The 24241-nt window shown below is 46.3% G+C and overlaps 1 protein-coding gene across 3 annotated transcripts; it reads left to right on the plus strand.

The window, feature by feature from the left end:
• Positions 1-603: 603 nt before the first annotated feature.
• On the plus strand, positions 604-15637 carry SLC25A38 (solute carrier family 25 member 38). Of its 3 annotated transcripts, XM_050780337.1 has the most exons (8): positions 4081-5762; positions 7326-7353; positions 7459-7580; positions 8493-8577; positions 9518-9697; positions 9931-10099; positions 12484-12650; positions 14803-15637. In XM_050780337.1, the coding sequence occupies exons 1-8, from the start codon at positions 5740-5742 to the stop codon at positions 14923-14925; spliced, it is 897 nt and encodes a 298-aa protein (XP_050636294.1). In that variant the 5' UTR covers positions 4081-5739; the 3' UTR covers positions 14926-15637. The 3 variants fall into 3 exon arrangements, with proteins under 3 accessions (XP_050636293.1, XP_050636292.1, XP_050636294.1); XM_050780336.1 differs by lacking the exons at positions 4081-5762; positions 7326-7353 and adding an exon at positions 604-1692 and having other exon boundaries at positions 9931-10115; XM_050780335.1 differs by lacking the exons at positions 4081-5762; positions 7326-7353 and adding an exon at positions 604-1692.
• Positions 15638-24241: the final 8604 nt, after the last annotated feature.

Genomic DNA, 24241 nt, shown 5'->3' on the forward strand with positions numbered 1-24241 from the left:
TCCGGCTAATTTTTTGTATTTTTAGTAGAGACAGGGTTTCACCGTGTTAGCCAGGATGGTCTCACTCTCCTGACCTCATGATCCGCCCGCCTCGCCTCGGGCTCCCAAAGTGCTGGGATTATGGGCATCAGCCACCGTGCCCGGCCTGTGAATTTTTTTTTTTTTTTTTTAATGTTTATACTTTCCTTAATACTCTCTGGGAATAATCTCCTCTGGGACCCCTTTCTTGCCTGTTCTATGTACCTCAGCAGCACAGGAATGAAGCCTCAAAAAATATTATCTTGCTCCCTAAGTCATCAGTTTCTTTTCTGATCTAGTTCTTGGGTAATGAATGAATGTGGAAAGTAGCGAAGGTTGCCATGAAAAGCTTGGACTTTATTCTGCATATTACCAGGGCCACTGAAAGTGTATGCCTGCATTTTCAACAGGAGTGTCAGGATCCCAGCAGTAATGCTTTTCCATGGATCAGCCAGACAGGCATAACGGAAAGTTGGGAGACCAAAAAAGCCATTGACAGATTCCAGGTGAGCAATAAACCAGAATTTTAACCAACTAGACCAGCGCTGTCCTACGGAAATGTAATGGGAGCCATGTGTTAAAGTTTAAATGTTTTACTAGCCACATTTAAAAAGAACACGTGAAGTTATTATTATTTGTTTTACAGACGGGGGCCTTGCTTTGTTGCCCATGCTGGTCTCGAACTCCTTGGCTCCCTCAAGCAATCCTCCAGACTAGGCCTCACAAAGTGCTGAGATTACAGGCCTGGGCCACTGCCCTCTGCCTGAAGTTAATTTTAATAATATATTTCATATAACCCGATATATCCAAAATATAATTTCAACATATAAAAATTGAGATTTTACCTCACCAGTCTTAGATATCCAGCGTGTGGTTTATGCATACAGTACATATCAATTCCTACACTAAATTTTCAGCATTTAAAGGGAAATATGGTCCTGAAAAGAAAACAAAAGCCTGTTTAAGGAGAAAGCATTCCACACTACTTCGGTTTTTAACATAAAATAATTAAAATTAATGTATCAATTAATAAATCAATAGCCCCCGTTGGCTAGTGGCTGCCTTACTGGGTAGACCAAGTCTGGATTGTAAATACATTCAGATGTTCCACGCAAAAGCAAAGTTCCCCGCGTTAAGCTCTGGGTTCAGGGAAGCGCGGACCGGGCAGTTCTGGGCGTTTTCACCAGGTAGCGCTCAGAACACCCTCACGTGACGAGCGTCCCACCCGGAAGCGAAATCTCCTCTTCTACAGAGTTCCTCCGGCGCTTCCTCCATCCCCGGATACACAGAACCTCATCTCCTCCGGTGCTGAAGCCTGCGGCGGGGCAGGATGGGCAGGAGAGCAGAGCCGCGGAGTGTGCGGCGCCGGTGAAGAGCGGCGCGTAATTCCCGCGGCGGGATTGTTCCGCGCTCGCAGCTCCTGGACTAGCAAGCTCTGATCCCCGGCGGCTGCGTGCTTACAGGCACAGACGTAAGAGAGCCCTCGGCTTAAAGCGCTTCGCCGGGCTAGCGCCATCCCCTCGCCTTCTTCAAGGCCTTCAGGGCTGGGCCCAAGCTCCCGTCGACGGCACCCTGGGCCCAGAGCACTCGCGGGCCCCATCTCCAATGATTCAGAACTCACGTCAGTCGCTGCTGCAACCGCAAGATGTCGGAGACACGGTGGAAACGCTTATGGTGAGGGCACTGCGGGGAAGGGCAGGGGTCCGAACCGCGAGCTCTGGCAGGAGAATTCGGGGCTTTACTAAGCCTCGGCGACCCTTTTCCTTGCCCCAAGGTGCGCTCAGGGTTGAGGATGGGGCAGGAGAGGAGTTTTGACTAATGGGATTGAGAAGGGGGCGGGGAGTGAGGAGAGGCCAGGAGCTGCGGGCCAGCCAGGCGCTGCAGGGCCGATGTCCCGGTAGAGGGAGGAATTGCCGAGGCCTAGGCGGGGCGCGTGCCGGGGAGTGTGTCCGCGCGGCCCCCACAAGGTGCGAGTAGGCTGCCAGGAGTGGCGGAGGTGGGAGGGCACCCGGGCAGATTTGGGACCGTCACAAGGCCTGGTAATAGCGCTGAAGCTGAGAAGCCGTTGATGCCGCCGCAAGCTGCCCAGTATGGCTGTGCTCCCGCAGGCCGCGGCGCTAATACCTGCCGGCCAGGCGTGGCTGCACCTCTGAGTGCCAACTTTCCGGTCCATTGGGACGGCACGTGGTCACCTGGCGACCCCACGGTTCCTCCGGCGTTCGATTGGTCGCCGTGGCCGGGCCGCCGGGCCGCTATTGGTGGAGGCGGAGGCGGGGCTGGCGGAGTGGTTGCCTGGTGGGTGGAGTCGGGGTGCAGCCCGGCCTTAGACGCTGAAGGCCTGAGGCCCAGGCAGAAGCCGCGGCTCTCCCTCTGAGGTCTTGCGCCCGAGGTGGGGGCAAAATGCGACTTTTTTTTTTTTTTTAATCCTTAAAGGCGGAGACGGCGGCAGTGGCGACTTAACGTTGACGTCTTTGAAAACCTGCTTATCTTTTTCAGGGCTCTCCAGCCCTCGCCTCCAGAAGTGAATTGGACTTAGGATACTTTTATCAGGGCAGTAGGAATTGCTTGTGGATCCAGTTCGCACTCTTATGTGCTACTTATTTCCTTTGTGTGCGTATTATTGTTTTTGCCCTCTTCTTTCTCCCCTTAAAAAGAAACTACTTTTTTATTTGCCTTGAATATCCTTGAGGTGTTGTGTTTTTTTTGTTTTTTTGAGACGGAGTCCTGCCCTGTCGCCCAGGCTGGAGTGCAGTGGCGCCATCTCGGCTCAACTGCAACCTCTGACTCCCGGTTCAAGCATTTCTCCTGTCTCAGTCTCCCAAGTTGCTGGGATTAGAGGCGGGAGCCACCACGCCTCGCTAATTTTTGTATTTTTAGTAGAGGGGGTGATGTTGGCCAGGCTGGTCTTGAACTGCTTACCTCAAGTGATCCTCCCGCCTCGGTCTCTCAAAGCGCTGGGATTACCAGTGTGAGCCACCGCGCCTGGCCTTGAGCTACTTTTTGAAAATTAAGTTCACTTGCAAAGGATGTGTGCCATTCACCATTGACAAAAATCTTAAGACCATTCAATATTACCTGTTGGAATGGTTTTTGTTGTTGTTGTTGTCTTGTCTTGTTTTTGCCTATTAGAGGTTGATCTGTACTGCTAGTATAAATAACATCTGCTCTGTGCTAATGGACTTGGAAAAGTACAAAGTAACATGTCTAAGCACTGTGCTGTGAAATAAAAGATGTTAGGAAGATATTTCCTGCAATCAAGGGTGGGAAGGTGAAGGACAGCAGCAAATTTGTTTTAAAACAAATTCCACACAACACCTGTGTGAGCACTGGGGCAGCAGCCCCTAGGAGAACTGCCCAGAAACTGTAACTGCAGGTCATTCCTATGGCGTTGCTGGAGCAAGAGGCCTGGAGAGAGGTGGAGGAGATTAACCTATCCTGGGATGAGCCATGCAGGACCCACCGAGCCCTATCCTGTGGGATTGCGCTCAAAGGGAGAGCTTTAGGTTTCCTGTTAGGTGGCAAGATTCATTCTGTTGTCACTGCTGAACACCTACTGTGCACCAGGCTCCAAGGTCAGTTCTTGAGATATCACCATGAACAAGACAGGCAGGAGTTGTGACCATTCTGTCTTGGACACGCAGTCATAAGGGAGCTGGGGACAGGTGCTGCTGCAGAAGCCGGAAGGAGAGGCACTGAACTTGGACGTGGGGGAGTTGGGGAGCTAGAGAGGAGCTAGGGCATAACTACATGTCAGTTTTCAGAGGTGAAAGTAAGGTGGAGTCCTCCAGTATGGCTGCAGAGTGTGTTAGTGGGAAGGTGAGAACACAGGCCAAAACAAAACAGTAAGCAGGAGCCCTGTGATACATGAAAGGCCTTGCAACCAGCAGTTTGGACTTTATCCTGAGAGGAATATGAACCAATTAAAGGGTGTTGCTTTGGTTGGGCTTTTTAAAATTATAATTCAATGAGTATTAATGACAAATTTGTGAGATACTCTGTAGCTCCTAATACGTTTGTCATTACTTGTATTTTTATTCCATCTTTTTTTTTTTTTTTTTTTGGTCTTGTTTTTAAGCTAGTAACTTCAGATTTCACAAAATATTATCTTTCATTGAAGGGTTTTGTTCCTGAAAGCAATGTGATCAAATTTGCAGTATTAAAAGCTGACTCAGGCTGGGCACAGTGACTCACACCTGTAATGCTAACACTTTGGGAGGCAGAGGTGGGCAGATTGCTTGAGTCCAGGAGTTTGAGACCAGCCTGTGCAACATAGCGAAACCCCATCTCTACAAAAAATTAGCTGGGCATGGTGACACACACCCGTAGTCCCAGCTGTTCATGAGGCTGAGGTGGGAGGATCACCTGAGCCTGAGAGGTCATGGTTGGCAGTGAGCCATGATTGTGCCACTACACTCCAGCCTAAGCATCAGAGCAAGACCTTGTCTCTAAATAAGTAAATAAATAATAAAACAAAAGATGACTCTGGCTGCAGGGTAAAGAGTGGATTAGAGGGGTCATATAGATGACAAATGAGTAAAAAAGTAATGGCAGTCACCAAGGCAGGAGATAACAGGGTTCTCAGCTGGAATGGATTGGTGGATTTGAGAGCTGTTTTGGAGGTAGAGTAAGCAAGTGTGGAGAGGCCATGTCCAAGGATAGTGCTCAGGTTTCTGGCTGGGTGGCTCGAGAAATGGCAGGGCATTCACTGGGACAGGGCACCTTGAAGGAGGAGCTGGTTGGAGGTGTGGGAGAAAAGTTCAGGTTTGGAAGTGTCATCTGAGGTGGCCGTGGGACATCTGAGTAAGTGACTGTGTGAGACTGAGCTCCAGTGAGAGGTTGAGAGTGTGGAGGGGGGTGGAAATGGAACCCCTGGAAGTGGATAAAGAGCCATGGAAGTATGGTTCATTTAAGGGAGAGGCCAGAGAAGTGGGAGGAAAACCAGGACAGCATTAATCTCTGAAGCCAAAGGAAGAGAGCATTGCAAGGAGGGAGTGATGGTGAATAGTGGAATGCCCTGAGTGGCCTAAGTGTCCTGGATTTTCACTTTAGACTGGGTGGTATGGTGAAAAGAGTATGAACTTTAAGTCCTGGCCAGTGGCTTCAATCCCTGTGACATAGGACACATTTGTAACTTCTGTGAGCTCCAGTTTAATCTGTAAAACGAGTTTAAAATACCTAGCTCATAAGATGCTATGAGATTTTGAGGTGGTGTCTATAGATGCCTTGCCCAGTGCTACTCTGGGAGTAGAGTTGAGGGTGGGTTGGCATAGTTGAGGTTGGAGACTGCTGCAGAGATCATTAGGATGGATCAGTGGAGGCCAGACTGGGAAGACTGAGGGCTTGGTCAGTGGGACTTGGTCATGAAGCAGCAGGCTGGTGAGTTTTATGTGTCTCTGAGGTTTCCAACCCGGATTCCTGGAGTATCCCCGTGTGGACTGGAGAAGAGGCAAGTGCAGAAGAACTGTTGACCAGGTTTCCATTTTGGACATGTTGAATTTGAGATGCCTGTGGGCCATTTGAGGGAAAACAAGGAGACATTAGCAGAGTCCGGGGAGAGGCTGACCTGGGCTGGTGATGTGGGCGTAACTAGCATGTTTGTGAAGCCTGGGTATGGGTGAGGTTACTCTGAAAGGAGATAAGAGGAGCAGTCCTATGTGAAGGGCAGGCCAAGGAGGAGAAGGAGAGAGAAACCAGAAACTGCGAGGAGAGGCACTCAGCCATATGGCATGTACCAGAGAGGCCAAGTAAGATAAGGACAGGGACAGGAATGGGGTCCTGGGGTACAGCAGGTGCTTGGTGAGCCCTCAGAGGCTGTGTTAGTGGAGGAGATTTAGCTGGATAGCAAACCGGGCGGGGGGGCCTGCGGAGGGACTGGCACAGAGCAAGTGGAGATGGTGTAGCATCAGGCTGGAAAGATGGACGCTTTGGAGCCTGTTGCCTGGCAGAAGAGGAGATGCCAGTGGGAGCGAGAGGCCCAGTGTGTGAAGAAACGGGGCTCATTAATGCCACAAAGTCTTGGGAGAGACTAGAAACACAGAACTCATAGGAATATTGGTTGGCAGAACAGCGGGACACCTCTTGGGGAGAGGGAGTCGATGTGGATACAGACTTGCTGAAATATGCACACCTTACTTGGTTTTACCTGTTGTCTTATCAGACTACCCTTTGGTACTTCAGAAGTTATTGGATCGTGGTTGTAAACTCCAGTTTTTAATGACCTGACTTAGTTCCCCCCACCCTCTGCCTCCAACAGTCTTATGAGGAATTCCAGTTATAACGGGCTCCTTTGGTGGAATTTGAGATGCACTCTCTTCTCTGTTAAGCAAATACCGCAGATTACACACATTTCAGTTTCAGGTAAATAGTTATGTGATGTGTATAATGGAAACTTTTTATATATTCATCTTAATGTTTTAGGGCCACAAAGTATCATTTATTTAAAAATAATAGTGCAGATGCCACTTAATAAAGGAAGAGGTCTTTGGGGATGAATTTGCCAAGCATTTTCGGAGAAGATAGCTATTTATTTATTTATTTATTTATTTATTTTAGGGAAGGGGAAGTAAGGGGAAGAAGGTCACTGGTTGGATTTTAAGTACTTTTTCACAGTCATTTGTGATACTACTGGGTTCTAGGGGTCTACAAAGAGGATGCTGTCCTGTAATGGTAACGCCGGTGCTGGAAGCTGCATCTCCTGGAACATGCAGCTCCTGGAACACGCTTAAGGGAGATGCATTTAGTCTTTGAAGGAGTTCCACCCTTCCAGGTGGTGTCTGTAGATTAGCCAGTGTGTATGATGATTCATGGGTTGAAGGAGAGGCAGCAAAGCCAGGAGAGGCTACTGGTCTGTAGGACTGTGTGATCTGTGTAGGGCCCAGTGAGCTGGATGGTTTAAGAGAAGGGGAAAGTTTTAAATGAAGGAAATACTAGGTTCTACAGGAAGTGGCACTTAATTTTACACAGTGGTTGAGCTTAAGGTTTCATTTGCTTTGGCTTGGTCCTATAAATTGCTTTGGTCCTATAAATACCTATAGGTCTTACAGCGAAGGGAGCCTGCACATCATCAGTTCAAAGTGAAAGCACTACATTCAATTGACTTTGCTTTTGCAAACATAGGGAGATGACCAGTAACTTTTTGAGTCAGAAGAAATAGGGAAGAGCGGTCAGTGGCATGGAAATAGTTTTGCTCCCACTGAGCAATATGTGTATCAGCAATACTAAGACCAGAGATACCTCTTGCAGCCTACAGTGTCCTCAACAACATTCCAGTATTTTAAATTTCTGGCTATACTTTTCCCTTCTCCGAGGTATGAAGAAAACATGAAGCACCACCAGGTAAGTTTCGAAGAGACCGTTATAAAGGAATTCGCTGATCAGGTGTGGAGAAAGGTGAGGCTCACACAGGCAGAGCTACTGACACAATATTGTCTTGTCCTGCAGTTACATCCAGTGATCAAGGCTTTCCTGTGTGGCTCCATCAGTGGGACCTGTTCTACCCTCCTTTTCCAACCTCTGGATCTCCTTAAAACACGCCTGCAAACCCTCCAGCCCTCAGATCATGGGTAGGCCCTGCATTTCATTGGGGGAGCTGATTTCAGCAACTTTTCAGACACAGGAATATCTCTACTGTGTTAAGTCAACTTCCATTCTGTTGAATGTTCAGAGAGAAACACAGGCCATGCTCAATCATATGTTCTCTGAATTGTTTTTATATTTGACATTTCTTTTTAGTTAAATGGGGTCCTTTCCTGAGCAGCTTCCTGGAATCTGCCTCAGTGACATTTACACTTTATTGTGTTAGCTTGTATTATTGTGTTATAACTAGATTGCCTGGCATTAGAGTAGCAGGGGATTTTCTGGAAATAACATCAGTATTATCTGGGTTTTTTTGTTTGTTTTTGCTTGGTTTTTGAGGCAGAGTCTCGCTTTGTTGCCCAGGTTGGAGTACAGTGGTGCGATCTCGGCTCACTGCAACCTCTGCCTCACAGGTTCAAGTGATTCTCCTGCCTCAGTCTCCCAAGTAGCTGGGATTGAGGTGCTCACCACCATACCCAGCTAATTTTTATATTTTTGGTAGAGATGGGGTTTTGCCATGTTGGCCAGGCTGGTCTCAAACTTCTGGCCTCGAGTGATCTGCCCACTTCAGCCTTCCAAAGTGCTGAGATTATAGGCATGAGCCACTGCACCCAGCCTGTATTGTCTGTTTTGTGCCCGAATATTGAGCTCTGTGCTGTGGGAGGTATGCAAAATGTACATAAAAAAAGGAGGTAATCCCACTCCTTGCAGTATAAATGGATAAGCAAATATGTGTGTGCCAACCTATGAACACATAGAGTATCTCCAAGGTGCATTGTAGAGATTGTTAAGTGTCCTAAAAATGAATCTATAAAGGAAGTCTTTGAGTGGGAAATTGTTTTATGAAGAAGTGATCTGAGTGATTTTTTCCTTCCTGTCTCCATTTTGTCTGCTTTCAGGTCTAGACGTGTTGGGATGTTGGCTGTACTCTTGAAGGTGGTTCGCACGGAGAGTCTTTTGGGCCTTTGGAAAGGGATGTCCCCTGTAAGCTGCCATCTGGATCTAGGTTCTCTTGCACCCACTCCTTGATAACCAGCCATTTCTCATCCACCTTACCAGCTCTTAAGAATATGTGAGAGTCAGAAGTGGTGGGAGTACCTACGTGATCTTCCTACCCGTCTCTCATACTACCACTAACTTCTGTTTGAAGGCTCAGGGATATGTTGCATCTGCACATTATGCTTAGATGTGATTTATTAGGGCAGCATAGTCTCTACAGCAGAGGTGCCTATTGTCCCACCTGTCAGAATGCCCTTGCCCTAATCACTTCAGTAAAAGTGGGATGGTACCTCCACACCAGCATTTCTTTGCTCAAAGGCTTTTTCTGGCCTTAGGGACCCACACCAAGGAATTAGTGCCCAGCCCAAACCCAAATCAGAAATCTACATACTGATTTCTCTATTATCCCAGTAGTGTACTTCAGAATAATTTTGTGTTTTGTTTTCAAGAGTATAGGCCAGTTATATAACTCACTGTGGGTTTCTTTGCAGTTTCTTTGTGATTAGATTTAGTTCTACATTTTTAGCAAGGAGATCACAGAAGTGATATTGATTTCCTAACCCAAAGCAGTGTGTATTTCCAAACCCACAGAGTCCTCAACCACTGAAAGACGAGAGTTGGTGTTTAAAATCCCATGTCCCTCCCCGCTCAGTTGGAGGAGTAACTCTGAGGTGTGTTCTACACTGATTCCCAGAGTTCCTCAGTGGGATTTAGTTGCCCATAGAAGTAACTGGCTTTATAACATCCTTTATTGACTGCCTTCTCTCCTGTCTTATGTCCCCCACTTCCCTATTGGTATTCCTTCCACACCTTAAACAAAGTACTTACATGCGAATCATCTTGGGGTCTTTTGGGAAAACCCAGCTAAGACAATACTTAAAGTGTTTGCTCTTTGATTTTCTTTTCTTTCTGACCTTCTCTGCAGTCCATTGTGAGATGTGTCCCTGGCGTTGGAATCTACTTTGGCACTCTCTACTCTTTGAAGCAGTATTTCTTGCGAGGCCATCCCCCAACCGCCCTGGAGTCGATCATGCTGGGGGTGGGCTCTCGCTCTGTTGCAGGGGTCTGTATGTCACCTATCACGGTAATCAAGACGCGCTATGAGGTAAGTTCAGACTGCTTTAGGGCCTCAGGATAGTTCAGCTTAGCCATTGGGCTCCTGGGGAGTGACCACCAATGTCAACTCCTGATTTGTAATCTAACATACACTCTGATGTGGTCAGCCAAGCCATATGTGAATTAGAGCCCACGGTAATGCCCCATAACCTGCAGTCTGCTTGTTCAGTGCTCAAATGGAGCGCCTCCATGTGAGTCACTGGTTCTGTGCTCTCTTTGCAGAGTGGGAAATATGGCTATGAGAGTATCTACGCTGCCCTGAGGAGCATCTATCGCAGCGAGGGGCACCGGGGCCTCTTCAGTGGCCTGACAGCAACTCTCCTTCGAGATGCGCCCTTTTCAGGAATCTACCTGATGTTTTACAACCAGACCAAAAACATAGTGCCCCATGGTAGGGATAAAGCAAGGTGTGGGGAAGAGCTATCCTTGAGCTATCAGATCCTCACCGTTTTCTCTGGGATATGGGACTATGTGTTTCTCTTAGCAGAGTGTTAGGAACTGAGCCATATCATGATTGTGTCAGGAACTGGGATGCAAAGGTGGATATGACAAACTTGATCCCTGCCGTTTGGAATTTATATCCTATTAAGGCAAACAGTATTTACACCACTATAATTTGGGGGGTGAAGATAGGGTGGGTGGGAGGGAAATAAAGCATGCTTTGCAGAGTTTCTGCAACAATACTTCCCATATTTGATCTTAAGATTGCTGGGTCCCATCCAAGGCCTCTTAGATGAGAAACCTTGGGGTACAACCTAGGAATCTGTATTTTTCAAGAAGCACTTGATGTGATTCTTGTTAAAGTCTGGGAAACAGTAGTAAGTTAGGAGTTTGAAGAAAAATAATATTTTCATCTCCCTTGCTGTGTTCCCAGTTAACATAGTTTTGAGCCCTCCATTTAGGTGGAGAGGAAGGTGCCAAACTTCAGTCACTGGGGGAGGCCCACCCCACCCCACCCCACCAGTTAGGTCAGGTTGGGCTAGACATGAACAAAATTGGTGGACAGTAAACATTGACCCAAGTAGAACAAGGTATTGCTAGAAACACATCCATAGAATGAACCTGCATGCAATAAAGTGTCTATGGATAATTTGAGCAAGGAATTGCAACCAAGGTCCTTTAATTAGGAATGCCAGAATGCCCGCCATCATGACGTGGTAACCAGCTACAGCTGGAGTGCCTTGGGAGATTTGCTGCTTCTACCCAGGCACCAGAAGGTGTAACCCTGCAGGTCAGAGCCTTATTTTGTGACAGAAAATTAAGGCGATAAGGAAGCATAGATGGGCAATTTTTAACTTCTCAATCCATCTTTAAAAATTTCTGAGGCCCATCACTCAAAATCAGAATATCAGAATACGGACTGTAGGTTAAAGAATTGGGCCACATGCCTGTAATCCCAGCACTTTGGGAGGCCGAGGTGGGCAGATCTCTTGAGGTCAGGAGTTCGAGACCAGCCTGGCCAACGTGGTGAAACCTGGTCTCTACTAAAAATACAAAAATTAGCTGGGCATGGGTGGCACATGCCTGTAATGCCAGCTGCTTGGGAGGCTGAGGCATGAGAATCGCTTGAGCCTGGGATGTGGAGTTTGCGGTGAGCTGAGATCACACCACTGCACTCCAGCACCCCAGCCTGGGTGACAAAGCGAGACTCCGTTTCAAAAAAAAAAAAAAAAAAATCGATCTGGTATTTGGAAATAAACTTGCAAAAATAGCCACAAGAATAGTACAATGTACATATTTTTTTCCTGCCCTTTGAGGGTAAGTTGGAAATGTGATGCCCTTTTACTTTTGAGTACTGCAGTGTCTATTTCCTACGAATAAGGACATCCTGCCATATAACCATCTTAGGAAACTCAGGAAGTTTAACCTAGATAATTTTTTTTTTTTTTTTTTTGAGACAGAGTCTTGCCCTGTCACTCAGGCTGGAGTGCAGCAATGTGATCTTGGTTCACTGCAATCTCCTCCTCCCTGGTGCAAGAGATTCTTGTGCCTCAACCTCTGGAGTAGCTGGGATTACAGGTGCATGCCACCATGCCTGGCTAATTTTGTATTTTTAGTAGAGACAGGGTTGCACCATGTTGCCCAGGCTGGTCTTGAACTCCCAGGCTCAAGTGATCCACCCGCCTCGGCCTCCCAAAGTGTTGGGATTACAGGCATGTGGCCCAATTCTTTAACCTACAGTCCGTATTCTCATTTCTCTAATTGTCCCAATAATGTACTTCGTAGTAATCCTGTGTTTTATTTTCAAGAGTATAGGCCAGTTGCATACCTCATTGTGGGTTTATCTGCAGTTTCTTCTTGATTAGATTTTTAGCAAGAGGACCACATGAGGTATGTGTATCCTCATTGCCTTATATCGGGAGGGTCATAACATCAATTTGACCTATTATGAGTGATAGTAACACTATCACTTGGATAAGATACTGACAGGTATCTTCCCGGAAAAGTCACCTGTATTTCCCATTGTAATGTCTAAGTATCTTTGTGGGAAGATAACTTTGAATCTGTATAAACATCCTTTTTCCCACGTTTTAAAATCAGTCAATGATTCTTGCCTGAGTCAATTATTGTGATGGTGGTTTGAAAAAGGTGCTTTTCTAACTCCATCATTCCATCTACATAAATTTACTAGTTGCACCTTTAAGTTTTGAATCTGTAGCCTTATTTGAATCCAGACCTTTCTTGGTTTGGGGAAGAATTAATGGGCAACTTGCACTGACCTTTATCTGATTAATGTAAGATCCATAACCACATGTTACCTTTGTTCTATTTCAGACCAGGTGGATGCAACCCTTATTCCTATTACAAATTTCAGCTGTGGGATATTTGCTGGTATTCTGGCCTCACTGGTAACTCAACCTGCAGATGTTATCAAAACTCATATGCAGCTTTACCCACTGAAGTTTCAATGGATTGGTCAAGCAGTGACACTTATTTTCAAAGTAAGACTACAGAATAAGTACTGGTTCTTGTGGTGGTTAAGGATCTCTTTCTAGAGCAGTAGTTCTTACCTTCACTCACATTAAAATTGCCTAGAGAGCTTTAAAAAGTCCCCATGCCCAGGTTAAAATCTAGGCCAACTATATCAGAATGTCTAGGGGCATGAAACCCCAGCATATTTCTTCTTCTTTTTTTAGTGTTTCCCAGTGATTTTAATATGTATGTTTTAAGGTTGAGAACCACAAAACTGATGTTTTTTTGAGGGGCAGAGACATTTACATTAGGAACACCTGTGATATTTGTTAAACATTGCAGATTGCTGAACTCTACCCCAGACTTACTGAATCAGGAAATCGGGGTGAAATTAGTACTCTAATTGAGGACCTAGAGTACCTAGGGTAAAGTACTATTTAGTCAGAGGGTAAAAAAACCACACAAACACATTGTTTTATTCTAGCAGTTTGCTCTAATATACAGGTGTCCAGTCCTTTGACTTCCCGGGGCCACATTGGAAGAAGAATTGTCTTGGGCCACACATAAAATACACTAACACTAATGATAACTAATGAGCTAAAGAAAAAATGTCACCAAAAAAATCTTAGAATGTTTTAAGAAAGTTTACGAATTTGTGTTGGGCTGCATTCCAAGCTGTCCTGGGCCACATGCGACCTGTGGGCTGCGGGTTGAACAAGCTTGCTCTAATATAAATGGACAAATGGTATTATTGAAGATAAAAAGTATGGTAGAGGCTGGGTACGGTGGCTCATGCTGGTAATCCCAGCATTTTGGGAGGCTGAAGCAGAAGGATCCCTCGAGCCTAGGAGTTCAAAACCAGCATGGGCAATATAAGGAAACCCTATTTAAATTTTAAAAAAAAAAATTACAGTAGCTGTATACTATCCATAAGCCACTGGGTTGGCTCTTTTAGAACATGTGTTGTTATCACAAAGCAGATATTCTTGCTAAAGGTAAATGTGAATTTGTGTTTTTTTTTTTTTTTTTTTTTTTTTTTTTTTTGAGATGGAGTCTGGCTCTGTCGCCCAGGCTGGAGTGCAGTGGCCGGATCTCAGCTCAAGCTCCGCCTCCCGGGTTTACGCCATTCTCCTGCCTCAGCCTCCCGAGTAGCTGGGACTACAGGTGCCCGCCACCTCACCCGGCTAGTTTCTTTTTTGTATTTTTTAGTAGAGACGGGGTTTCACCGTGTTCGCCAGGATGGTCTCAATCTCCTGACCTCGTGATCCGCCCGTCTCGGCCTCCCAAAGTGTGTGTTCTTATCTCTATATCTAAAATCATAAAGTTTTAAAATAATATTTTCTATGTGAAATTTCAAATCAACCCAGATTATGAGGGAGGAGGAAGGGGCATTTTTTCTTTAATTCATATGAAGACAGGGCCACCAAGAGCATACAGTGAATTACAAAAAGATACTCCCTCCTGATAGACAAATGACAAGAAGGCACCTTTTCCTTCAGCCTGGATCCAGGATCCCGGGCTTGGCAAGCAGGTTTCTGCCTGGATTTCATTTTCTACTTGGGGCTTAGTGCTTCTGTACAGTATCCAAACTGCACAAGTACACAGCAACCCTGCATAAAGATTTTCACCTAAGAAATTCCCCTAGAGCAGGCCTAAAAAGGTAAGCCCAGCAACTACAAAAAAAAAAAAAAAAAAAAGGCTTTTGGCCAGGTGCGGTAGCGCACGCCTGTAATCCCAGCACTTTGGGAGGTTTAGGTGGGCAGATTACAAGGTCAGGAGTTTGAGACCAGCCTGGCCAATATGGTGAAAACCCCATCTCAACTAAAAATACAAAAATTAGCCGGGCGTGGTGGTAGGCGCCTATAGTCCCAGCTACTCGGAAGGCTGAGGTAGGAGAATTGCTTGAACCCGGAAGACAGAGGTTGCAGTGAGCTGAGTTCACGCCACTGCACTCCAGCCTGGGCGACAGAGCAAGACTCTGTCTCAAAAAAACAAAAAAACAAAAAAACACTTTTAAGTTCTTTGGTTGTGTTCTTGGACCCATTATTCTTACTTTGGGCATAAAGTTTAGAAACTAAGTCTTAAACATGGGGTAACAGAGACCCTCACTCTGATACCAAGTGGATAATTAATTGTATTGCTACTTCGCTTCCAGAGTTTTGACATTTATTTTCACCATAGGACTATGGACTACGTGGCTTCTTCCAAGGTGGCATCCCCCGAGCCCTCCGCAGAACTCTAATGGCAGCAATGGCGTGGACAGTGTATGAAGAGATGATGGCCAAGATGGGCCTGAAGTCCTGACCAACAGAGGACTGGGAAAGGGTGAAATCTATTGCCCTGCTTGGTTTCTGCCAAGGGCTGCTGCTGCTGCTTACTGTTCTGCAGTAAGATGACGTCCTACCTGGAAAGCCAGGCAGAAATTGTATTGCCTTTGCCTTCGGTAATCCCTTTAAGGAGAAAATATATGGACCTGATTTGAGCCTTCAGAATCTCCAAAAGAGATGTCACCAATACATAGAGCACACTGGGGTGTTAGGAGAGACCTCTGCATACCCTGAGAGGCTACTTGGAAAGGCATTTTCCCAGGAGAGCTCTGTCGGGTGGCTGCACTTCAGCCCTGCACCTACACCACAGTGTCTCCTTGGGTATGTTCTTGGGCAAGGAATCTCAAAGCCAGAGAAGCTGTAAGCTGCCTGCCAGGCCTGAGGAGCTCCAGCCAGGGAAGACTGGATGTGAGGAGATGAGTCACTGTCACCAGGTCACAGAATGACTGAGGTGATGGTAGGATGAGAGGAACAGATGCCCTTCTTTAATTGGTTCTCAATCAACTTCTCAGAGGCTCTGGAGAATGGGACAGTGGCTTTCTAGCCTCTGAATGTCCAGATAAAATTTTTTGGTCTTGGCCCCTGTACTGTTTTACCTCTAAATTCTGGCATTTTTTTCCCCCTGCAATTAAAGTGTTTTACTTTATTTATTGAACTTTATCATTGAAAGCTGTTTGGAAAACCTAAAAGGTGTTGTCACCGTTCTTTTTTCTTTACCTGTGCCTTGTAAAAATGGACTGAACCCTTTTCTAAAATAAAATAGTTCTAGGGTGGCTGGTTCTTGACCTATGTAGGTCCCTGAAACCTAATTTCTTTTAAGAAAAAAACAGCTTTACTGAATGATGCGACCACTACTATAAATCACTTTAAGAACATTTTTATTCCCCAAACAGATCTCTCATGCCATTTGTAATTAATCCTCATTCCCAGCCTCAGGCCGCCACTAATAGGCTTTCTGTCTTCATAAATTTGCCTTTTCTGGATACTTCATATAAATGCAGTCTGTAGGACATGCGTGGTGGCTCAAGCCTGTAACCCCAGCACTCTGGGAGGCGAAAGCGGGTGGATCACATGAGGTCAGGAGTTCAAGACCAGCCTGGCCAACATGGTGAAACCTCGTCTCTACTAAAAATACAAAAATTAGCTGGACGTGGTGGCACGTGCCTGTAATCCCAGCTACTTAGGAGGCTGAGGCATGAGAATCACTTGAACCCAGGAGGCAGAGGTTGCAGTGAGCTGAAATCATGCCACTGCACTCCAGCCTGGATGACAGAGTGAGACCCTGTCACCTGGATGACAAAGTGACTATACCATTTTCCATTCTTAGCCACAGTATATGAGAGTTCCAGTTTCTCCACATCCTTGTCAACACTTGTTATTATCTCTTTTATAGCTATTCTTATTGTGTACTCAAATCTTTTCTTTAAAATTCAGGAAAGATGGCCAGGCACGGTGGCTCCTGCCTGTAATTCCAACATTTTGGGAGGCTGAGGCAGGCAGATTACTTGAGGCCAGGAGTTCAACATCAGCCTGGCCAAAACAGCAAAACCCCATCTCTACTAAAAATACAAAAATTAGCTGGGCATCATGGGGCACACCTGTAATCCCAGCTACTCAGGAGGCTGAGGCAGGAGAATCACTTGAACCCAGGAGACGCAGGTTGCAGATCACGCCACTGCCCTCCAGTCTGGATGACAGCATGAGACTCTCTATCGGGGAAAAAAACCCCAGGAAACAGCCATTACTTTATACAAGAAGCAGAAGTTGGGGGGATATTTAGTCTTGTGGTTAAGAACATGGGCTCTAATCCATGCAGCCCAGGTTGAAAGCTCTTCGCTCTCCACTATTTAGGCATGGCACTGAAATTGCCTAGGAAATGGGGTTTGTTTTGGGGGTTTTTTAGGGGGCGGGGAACAAAGTGTGGTTCTGTTGCCCAGGCTGGAGTGCAATGGTGCAATCTCAGCTGACTGCAACCTCCGCTCCTGGATTCAAGCAATTCTCTCACCTCAGCCTTCTGAGTAGCTGGAACTACAGGTATGCGCCACCACGCTGGGTTAATTTTTTGTATTTTTTGTAGAGATGGGGTTTCACCATGCTGGCCAGGCTGGTCTTGAACTCCTGACCTCAAGTGATCCACCCACCTCAGCCTCCCAAAGTGCTGGGATTACAGGTGTGAGCCAGTGCCCCCAGCCGGAAATAGGGTTAGTAATGTTTACTGCCTCAGGTGGTGGTGAGGGTTAATGAATAAATGTTTCTGAAATGTGGTATTAGCTTCATAGGACAGCCACAACAAATTGCCACAGTCTGAATGGTTTATAACTCTCAATCTGGAGGCCAGAAGTCTGAAATCAACGTGTCAGCAGCATTGCACCTCTGAAGGCTCAAGGGGAGTCATGCTTTGCCTGTTGCACCTTCTAGTGGTGGCTGGCATTCCTTGGCTTGTAAATATATCACTCCAATCTCTGCCTCTGTCTTCACATGCCTTTTCCCTTGTGTATGTTTCTATGTCCAAATTTCTCTCTTAAGGACACTAGGTATTGGCTTAGGACTCATCCTAATCCAGTATGACTTCATTTTAATTTGATTACATCTGTTAGACCCTATTTCCAAATAGGGTCACATTTGCAGGTATTAGGGGTTAGAACACCAATATATTTTTTGGGGGGACACGATTCAACCCATAACACAGATTAAGTTGATGTATAAGTTAAAATCAGTTTATACTTTAGGTTTTAGGTTAAAACACCATATTTAAAATAGTAATTTGGGTAGAGGTATGGGAAAGGATGAAGCAGGGTCCTAAGCTTATAGTGGCACACAAGCCTCCAATGCTGTGACCTGTGTGTTGTGAGGCCTCGTGCTGTAGGAAGCAGGGGAGGTCAGGATGGGAAAGGAGAGAAGGGAGGACAGTTGGATGGAGTGGCTGCTTCCTAAGAACTTAGACTCTAGAGCAGGTGTTCCATGTCCCTTGCCTCCTCAGCCTCGTTTGACTCTCATCCTGAGTGCAGGGAACCTAATGCCAGTGAGGCCTCTTAGGGAGGAGGGACAGAGATAAGGCCGAGAGAGATGGGCTTCTTACCAATACGAATTTCCTGGCCTTACATTGGCAGGTGAATTTCCACCACCAGATTCCCCTCATATTTTCTTCATTTGTTTTTTAGGGGAGCAAATAAATATGATAAAATCAGGAGAAATCATCTAGTTTTCTCTAAACATGAGGTAGAAAATTTGTCTTTGTGAATCCCAAGTCCTGTGGCAAGTAGCCTGTTGTTTCCTCTCTCACAGTCTCACTATTAAAGTTCGGAAGGGAATTGGCTAGTGAGCGTTAGCTGGCTTTGGAAACATTGCCCATTGCCTTTTTTTTTTTGTTTTAATGGTTCCTTCTTGGCTGCCTTAGACTTAAAGCACATTAGAGGTGGGGCTCTGTGGGAGGAAAATAGTCATATGGTGACTAAAGATAAGGCAGTGTAGGGCTAGAGCCAAAAGAAGACACAGAAGCAAAGGTTTCAAGCTATATTACACTCGCTTTCTAAGAATACATGATTATGAAATCTTTCAAGCCATCACAATAGGAGAGCCAATGGTCTACTGGCCCTTCATTCATATCGCTCAGATGGAGCAATTGCCAAGATTTTGTCATACTTGCTTCTCTCCCCAAACTCTGTCCCCTGCCCCTGCCACTCCTTTTTCGTTTTTTTTTTCTTTTTTCTTTTTTGAGATGGAGTCTCGCTGTGTTGTGCAGGCTGCTGGAGTGCGGTGGCGCGATCTTGGCTCACTGCAAGCTCCATCTCCTGGGTTCACGCCATTCTCTTCCTCAGCCTCCCGAGTAGCTGGGACTACAGGCGCCCACCATCATGCCTGGCTAATTTTTTGTATTTTCAGTAGAGATGGGGTTTCACCGTGTTAACCAGGATGGTCTTGATCTCCTGACCTCATGATCCACCTGCCTTGGCTTCCCAAAGTGCTGGGATTATAGACGTGAGCCACCACGCCTGGCCTCCTTTTTCTTTTATGAAGCTTTTAGAGACAGATCCCAGACATCACATCATTTCACCCTTGCATACTTCAGTATGCATCTCTAAAAATTATGGACTTTTTTTAGCATAAGTACTATGTCACTACCCCACCTGGAAAAGTTTAACACATTTTTTGCATATCATCCATATTCACATTTCCCAGACTGTCTCAAAAATGATTTTTTACAGTTGGTTTATTTCAATTAGAATTCAAACAAGGTCCATACAAGGCATTTAGTTTTTTATTTATTTATGTTTTAGAGACAGGGTCTTGCTCTGTCACCCAGGATGCAGTGCAGTGGTATGATCATGGTTCACTGCAACCTTGAACTTCTAGGCTCAAGCAATCCTCCCACCTCAGCCTCCCAAGTAGCTGGGACTACAGGTGCACGCCACCACACCCAGCCAATTTTTAAAAATTTTTTTTGCAGAGACAAGATGTCGCAATTTGCCCAGACTGGTCTCAAACTCCTAGCCTCAAGTGATCCTCCTGTCTCAGCCTCCCAAAGGGTTGGTATTACAGGTATGAGCCACCACACTTTGCTGGCAGTTGGTTTTAAAAATCTCTACGCTGGGCACAATGGCTCATGCCTGTAGGCCCAGCCCTTTGAAAAGCCAAGGCTGATAGATCGCTTGAGCCCAGTAGTTTGAGACCAGCCTAGGCAACATAGTCAAACTCTGTCTCTACGGAAAAATAAAAAAATCAGCCAGGCGTGGTGAGACACATCTGCAGTCCCAGCTACTCAGAAGGCTGAGGCAGGAGAATCACTTAAGCCCTGAAAGTGAAGGCTGCAGTGAGCCGTGATCAGGCTCACTCCAGCCCAGGTGACAGAGCAAGGCCCTGTCTCAAAAAAAAGAAAACAAAAAAAACCAAAAACTATTCCAGGACACCACCATTCTCCCCACTTTTGTTGTTCTACATTGTCTTTGTAGGGACTGAGGGGATGGGAGAACAAGACAAAGTTAGAGGAACCTTGATTCTGAAGCAGCGTCTAAGGCCTCTCTAGGCGTATCAAAGGGCCAGTCTTTGAGGTAACGCTTTCTCAGCCCCAGTATCCTGTAAAATGTCCCATTTTCTGAGTTTGTTTTCTGATGGTTTTAGCCCATCTCTCCGTTTCACACATGTTCTGTAAACTGGATGTTACCTTGGATGGCTTCATTACATTTAGGTCTATCCAATTTCTGAGGCAAAGGAAAGACCAGAGCTATAGATTCTAAGCGATGGAAAGTCTAAAAAGGCATATAAGGGTTTCTCACTTAGCAAATGTGAGTGCAAATGAAACGTTCCATTCACTTCGTTCAGTTGCTTCCTCCCAAGAGAAATGAGGAGAGGCTGAAATTTCTTTAACCAGCAGTTAGAAAGCATACATAATTTTGAGGCAAACTGAGGTTAGAGTGAGTCAGTTCTGAGGGCCCAATCAAGACAGGGAACCCAGCAGTGACTCTGGGAGGTTGCAAAACTGAAACCTGCTCACCAAGGTTATGCCTTATGCCTCTTCCATATACTTCTGGCTGAGCAGTGTGCATTTATAACTTGTTGGTTTTTTTGTTTTTTTTGAGACAGGGTCTCACTCTATTCCACAGGCTGGAGTATAGTGGCACAATGTCAGCCCACTGAAGCCTCTACCTCCCAGGCTCAAGCAGTCCTCCCACCTCAGCCTCCCAAGTAGCTGGGACTACAGGCATGCATTACCACACCCAGCTAATATTTTTGTATTTTTAGTAGAGACAGGGTTTTACCATGTTGCCCAGGCTAGTCTCGAATGCCTGGGCTCAAGGGATCTGCCCACCTCAGCCTCCCAAAGTGCTGGGATTACAGGTGTGTGCCACCACGCCGGGCCTTCTAACTTATTGTTGATATTAAATGTAACAACCAGGCTGGGCGTGGTGGCTCACGCCTGTAATCCCAACACTCTGGGAGGCCGAGGCAGGTGGATCACCTGAGGTCAGCAGTTCGAGACCAGCTTGACCAACATGGTGAAAACCCATCTCTACTAAAAATACAAAAATTAGCCAGGCATGGTGGCACGCACCTGTAATTCCAGCTACTTGGGAGGTTGAGGCAGGAGAATCACTTGAACCTGGGAGGTGGAGGTTGTAGTGAGCTGAGATGGCGCCATTGCACTCCAGAGGGAGACTGTCTTCAAAAAATAAATAAATAAATTTAACAACCAGCAGGGCACACTGGCTCACACCTATAATCCCAGCACTTGGGGAGGCCAAGGCGGGTGAGATACTTGAGGTCAGGAGTTCAAGAACAGCCTGGCCAACATGGCAAAGCCCTGTCTTTACTAAAATTACAAAAACTTAGCCAGATATAGTGGTGTGCACCTGTAGTCCCAGGTATTTGGGTAGCTGAGGCACAAGAATTGCTTGAATCTGGAAGGCAGAGGCTGCAGTGAATCACAATTGCACCACTGCACTCCAGCCTGGGAGATAGCAACTCTGTCTCAAAAAAAAAAAAAAAAAAAAAAAAAAAAAAAATTTTAACAATCCACTGTGTCTTAAATTTCAGCTTTTGTCACCACTCCCTCCAAAAAAAGCTGCCTCAATGCAACAGCCTCTAGATAGAACTAGCTTCTAAGTTCTCCTTCTCTGCTCCCGGGAGCCATTAGCTTAGGTAGTCAAGAAATACCCTAGGCCGGGTGCAGTGGCTCATGCCTGTAATCCTAGCACTTTGGGAGGCCAAGGCAGGCTGATCACTTGAGGCTAGGAGTTCAAGACCAGCCTGGCCAACAAAGCGAAACTCTGTCTCTACCACAAATACAAAAATTGGCCAGATGTGGTAGTGCGGGCCTGTAGTCCCAGCTACTCAGGAGGCTGAAGCTGGAGAATTGCTTGAGCCTGGGAGACAGAGGTTGCAGTAAGCCGAGATCACACCACCGCACTCCAGCCTGGGTGACAGAATGAGACTCTGTCTCAAAAAAAATAAATACAATAAAGAAGAAATACTCTAGAGTCTAGGATCGTGGTTTTTAAACTCAATATGGCTGCACACTGGAATCATCTGGAAAATGCTGGGGCTCAGAAAATGATACCCCTGACTGAATAGGGCACTTTGGCATGCTGAGTGCTTTGAATTAAAGAAAACAAAGGCTTCTGAAATAGTGTCAGAACCAAGGTTTCTTTCTGACCTTCCCCTAACCCCATCTCTCAATCCCCTCTTTTCCCAAAGCATAGGGAGGGGCTTTGTCTGAAGTTCCCTTATCTGAATAAGGTAAGTTCCTCCAGAATAAATACAATAGTCTTAAAACTTCCTCCCTAGGAATCTCATCAGGTAACCAGGAAATATTAACCACTGGGAAGAGAAAAGACTAAAAGTCATCACCATGCCCACACAGACTCTTCATCTATTTTTCTGAGGGCAGCTCTGAGAGATTTTCCAGGAAACATGATCTGCCTAATAAGGCAATCTTTGGTCACAGTGAAGTTCCTCCCCTTACCCCACCGTTATTTGCTGCTGTTTCCCCCAGAGCTCAGAGGAACTCTGTCTCAGGCAAATTTTCTGTTCTTTGAACTCATTCCTATCCTTCCCAAAATCACTTACTAGCCCTCTAAATTGTTTACCTTCCCATCTTCCTTCCCTGTGAAGTAGATGCTATTTAAGCTTCAGCCATCTGGCCCTTGAGTCTTATATTTTGTATGGCTCCTGTGCATAAGCACATTAATAAATGTGTATATTTGGCCTGGCACGGTGGTTCATGCCTGTAATCCCAGCACTTTGGGAGGCTGAGATGGGCAGATAACCTGAGGTCTGGAGTTCAAGACCAGCCTGACCAACATGGAGAAACCCCATCTCTACTAAAAATACGAAATTAGCCGGGTATGGTGGCACATGCCTATAATCCCAGCTACTCGGGAGGCTGAGGCAGGAGAATCACTTGAACCCCAGAGGCAGAGGTTTTGGTGAGCCGAGATTGAGCCACTGCACTCCAGACTGGGCTACAAGAGTGAAACTCCGTCTCAAAAAAAAAAAAAAAAAAAAAGTGTATGTTTCTTCTCCTGTTAATTTGCCTATTGTCAGTTCATTTTAGCAGTGAATGTTCAGAGGGTGGTGGGGAAGCCCCTACAAGAGCTTTAAAAGCTACTGATGCTTGGGTCTCACTCAGAAATTCTGGTATGTTCAGCCTAGATACAAGACTTTAAAAGCTCCCTAGGTGATTCTAATGCCAAGGCTGAGACCCCTGGAGGAACCCTGCAAAGCTGCATTCACTACTCAACAATCCCAGTCCACACTTGAAGGGTTAAGCAGGAGTACATTTGGGCGCAGGGGGAAGGGCATTGTTCTGGGACTCAGGGGCCTTGCTCTGAGGAGGGCTGTGGCCTGAGTTTGTGCCAACAAACTGAATGCATCCTCTTTCCAAAATGAAGAGTAGAAGTGGGAGGCATTTGCAGCAAGGGGCTGTGACTTCTCTGAATTTGTCCCTCAAGCCCCAGGTGCTTCAGCCTTGGTGGGTGATGAAGCAGAGCAGCCTGGGGGTGACCTGTGCTAGGGTCCAAGGGTTTCCAAGCTCCTCAGAAAATCATACTGGCCTCAGTGGAGCTGCAGAGCCACTTGCAGGAGAACCTGGATGTGCTGTCCTATGGAAGAGTGGCCATAAGGGTCTACGAGTTCATTTTGGGGCAGGCTCAGAAATCAGATTGACTCAGCACGCCACAGACAGGAATCTCCATTTTTTTTTTTGAGACGGAGTCATGCTCTGTCGCCCTGGCTGGAGTGCAGTGGCGCAATCTCGGGCTCATTGCAAGCTCTGCCTCCCGGGTTCACGGCATTCTCCTGCCTCAGCCTCCCGAGTAGCTGGGACTACAGGCGCCTGCCACCACGCCCGGGTAAGTTTTGTATTTTCAGTTGAGACGGGGTTTCACCGTGTTAGCCAGGATGGTCTCAATCTCCTGACCTCATGATCCGCCCGCCTCGGCCTCCCCAGGTGCTGGGATTACAGGTTTGAGCCACCGTGCCCGGCGATTTTTTTTTTTTTTTTTTTGACGGAGTCTTGCTCTGTCGCCCAGGCTGGAGTGCGAATGACGCAATCTCTGCTTACCGCAACCTCCGCCTTCTGGGTTCAAGTAATTCTCCGCCTCAGCCTCCCCGGTAGCTGGGATTACAGGCATGCACCACCATGCCCGGCTAATTTTTGAATTTTTAGTAGATACCGGGTTTCACCATGTTGGCCAGGCTGGTCTCCTGAACTCCTGGCCTCAAGAGATCAGCCTCCCAAAGGGCTGGGATTACAGCCACCGCGCCCCTTCAATTAACTACTATTTTTTGTTTGTTTT

This window comes from Macaca thibetana, chromosome 2 (genome assembly GCF_024542745.1).
Source record: "Macaca thibetana thibetana isolate TM-01 chromosome 2, ASM2454274v1, whole genome shotgun sequence".
NCBI classification, from domain to species: Eukaryota; Metazoa; Chordata; class Mammalia; order Primates; family Cercopithecidae; genus Macaca; species Macaca thibetana.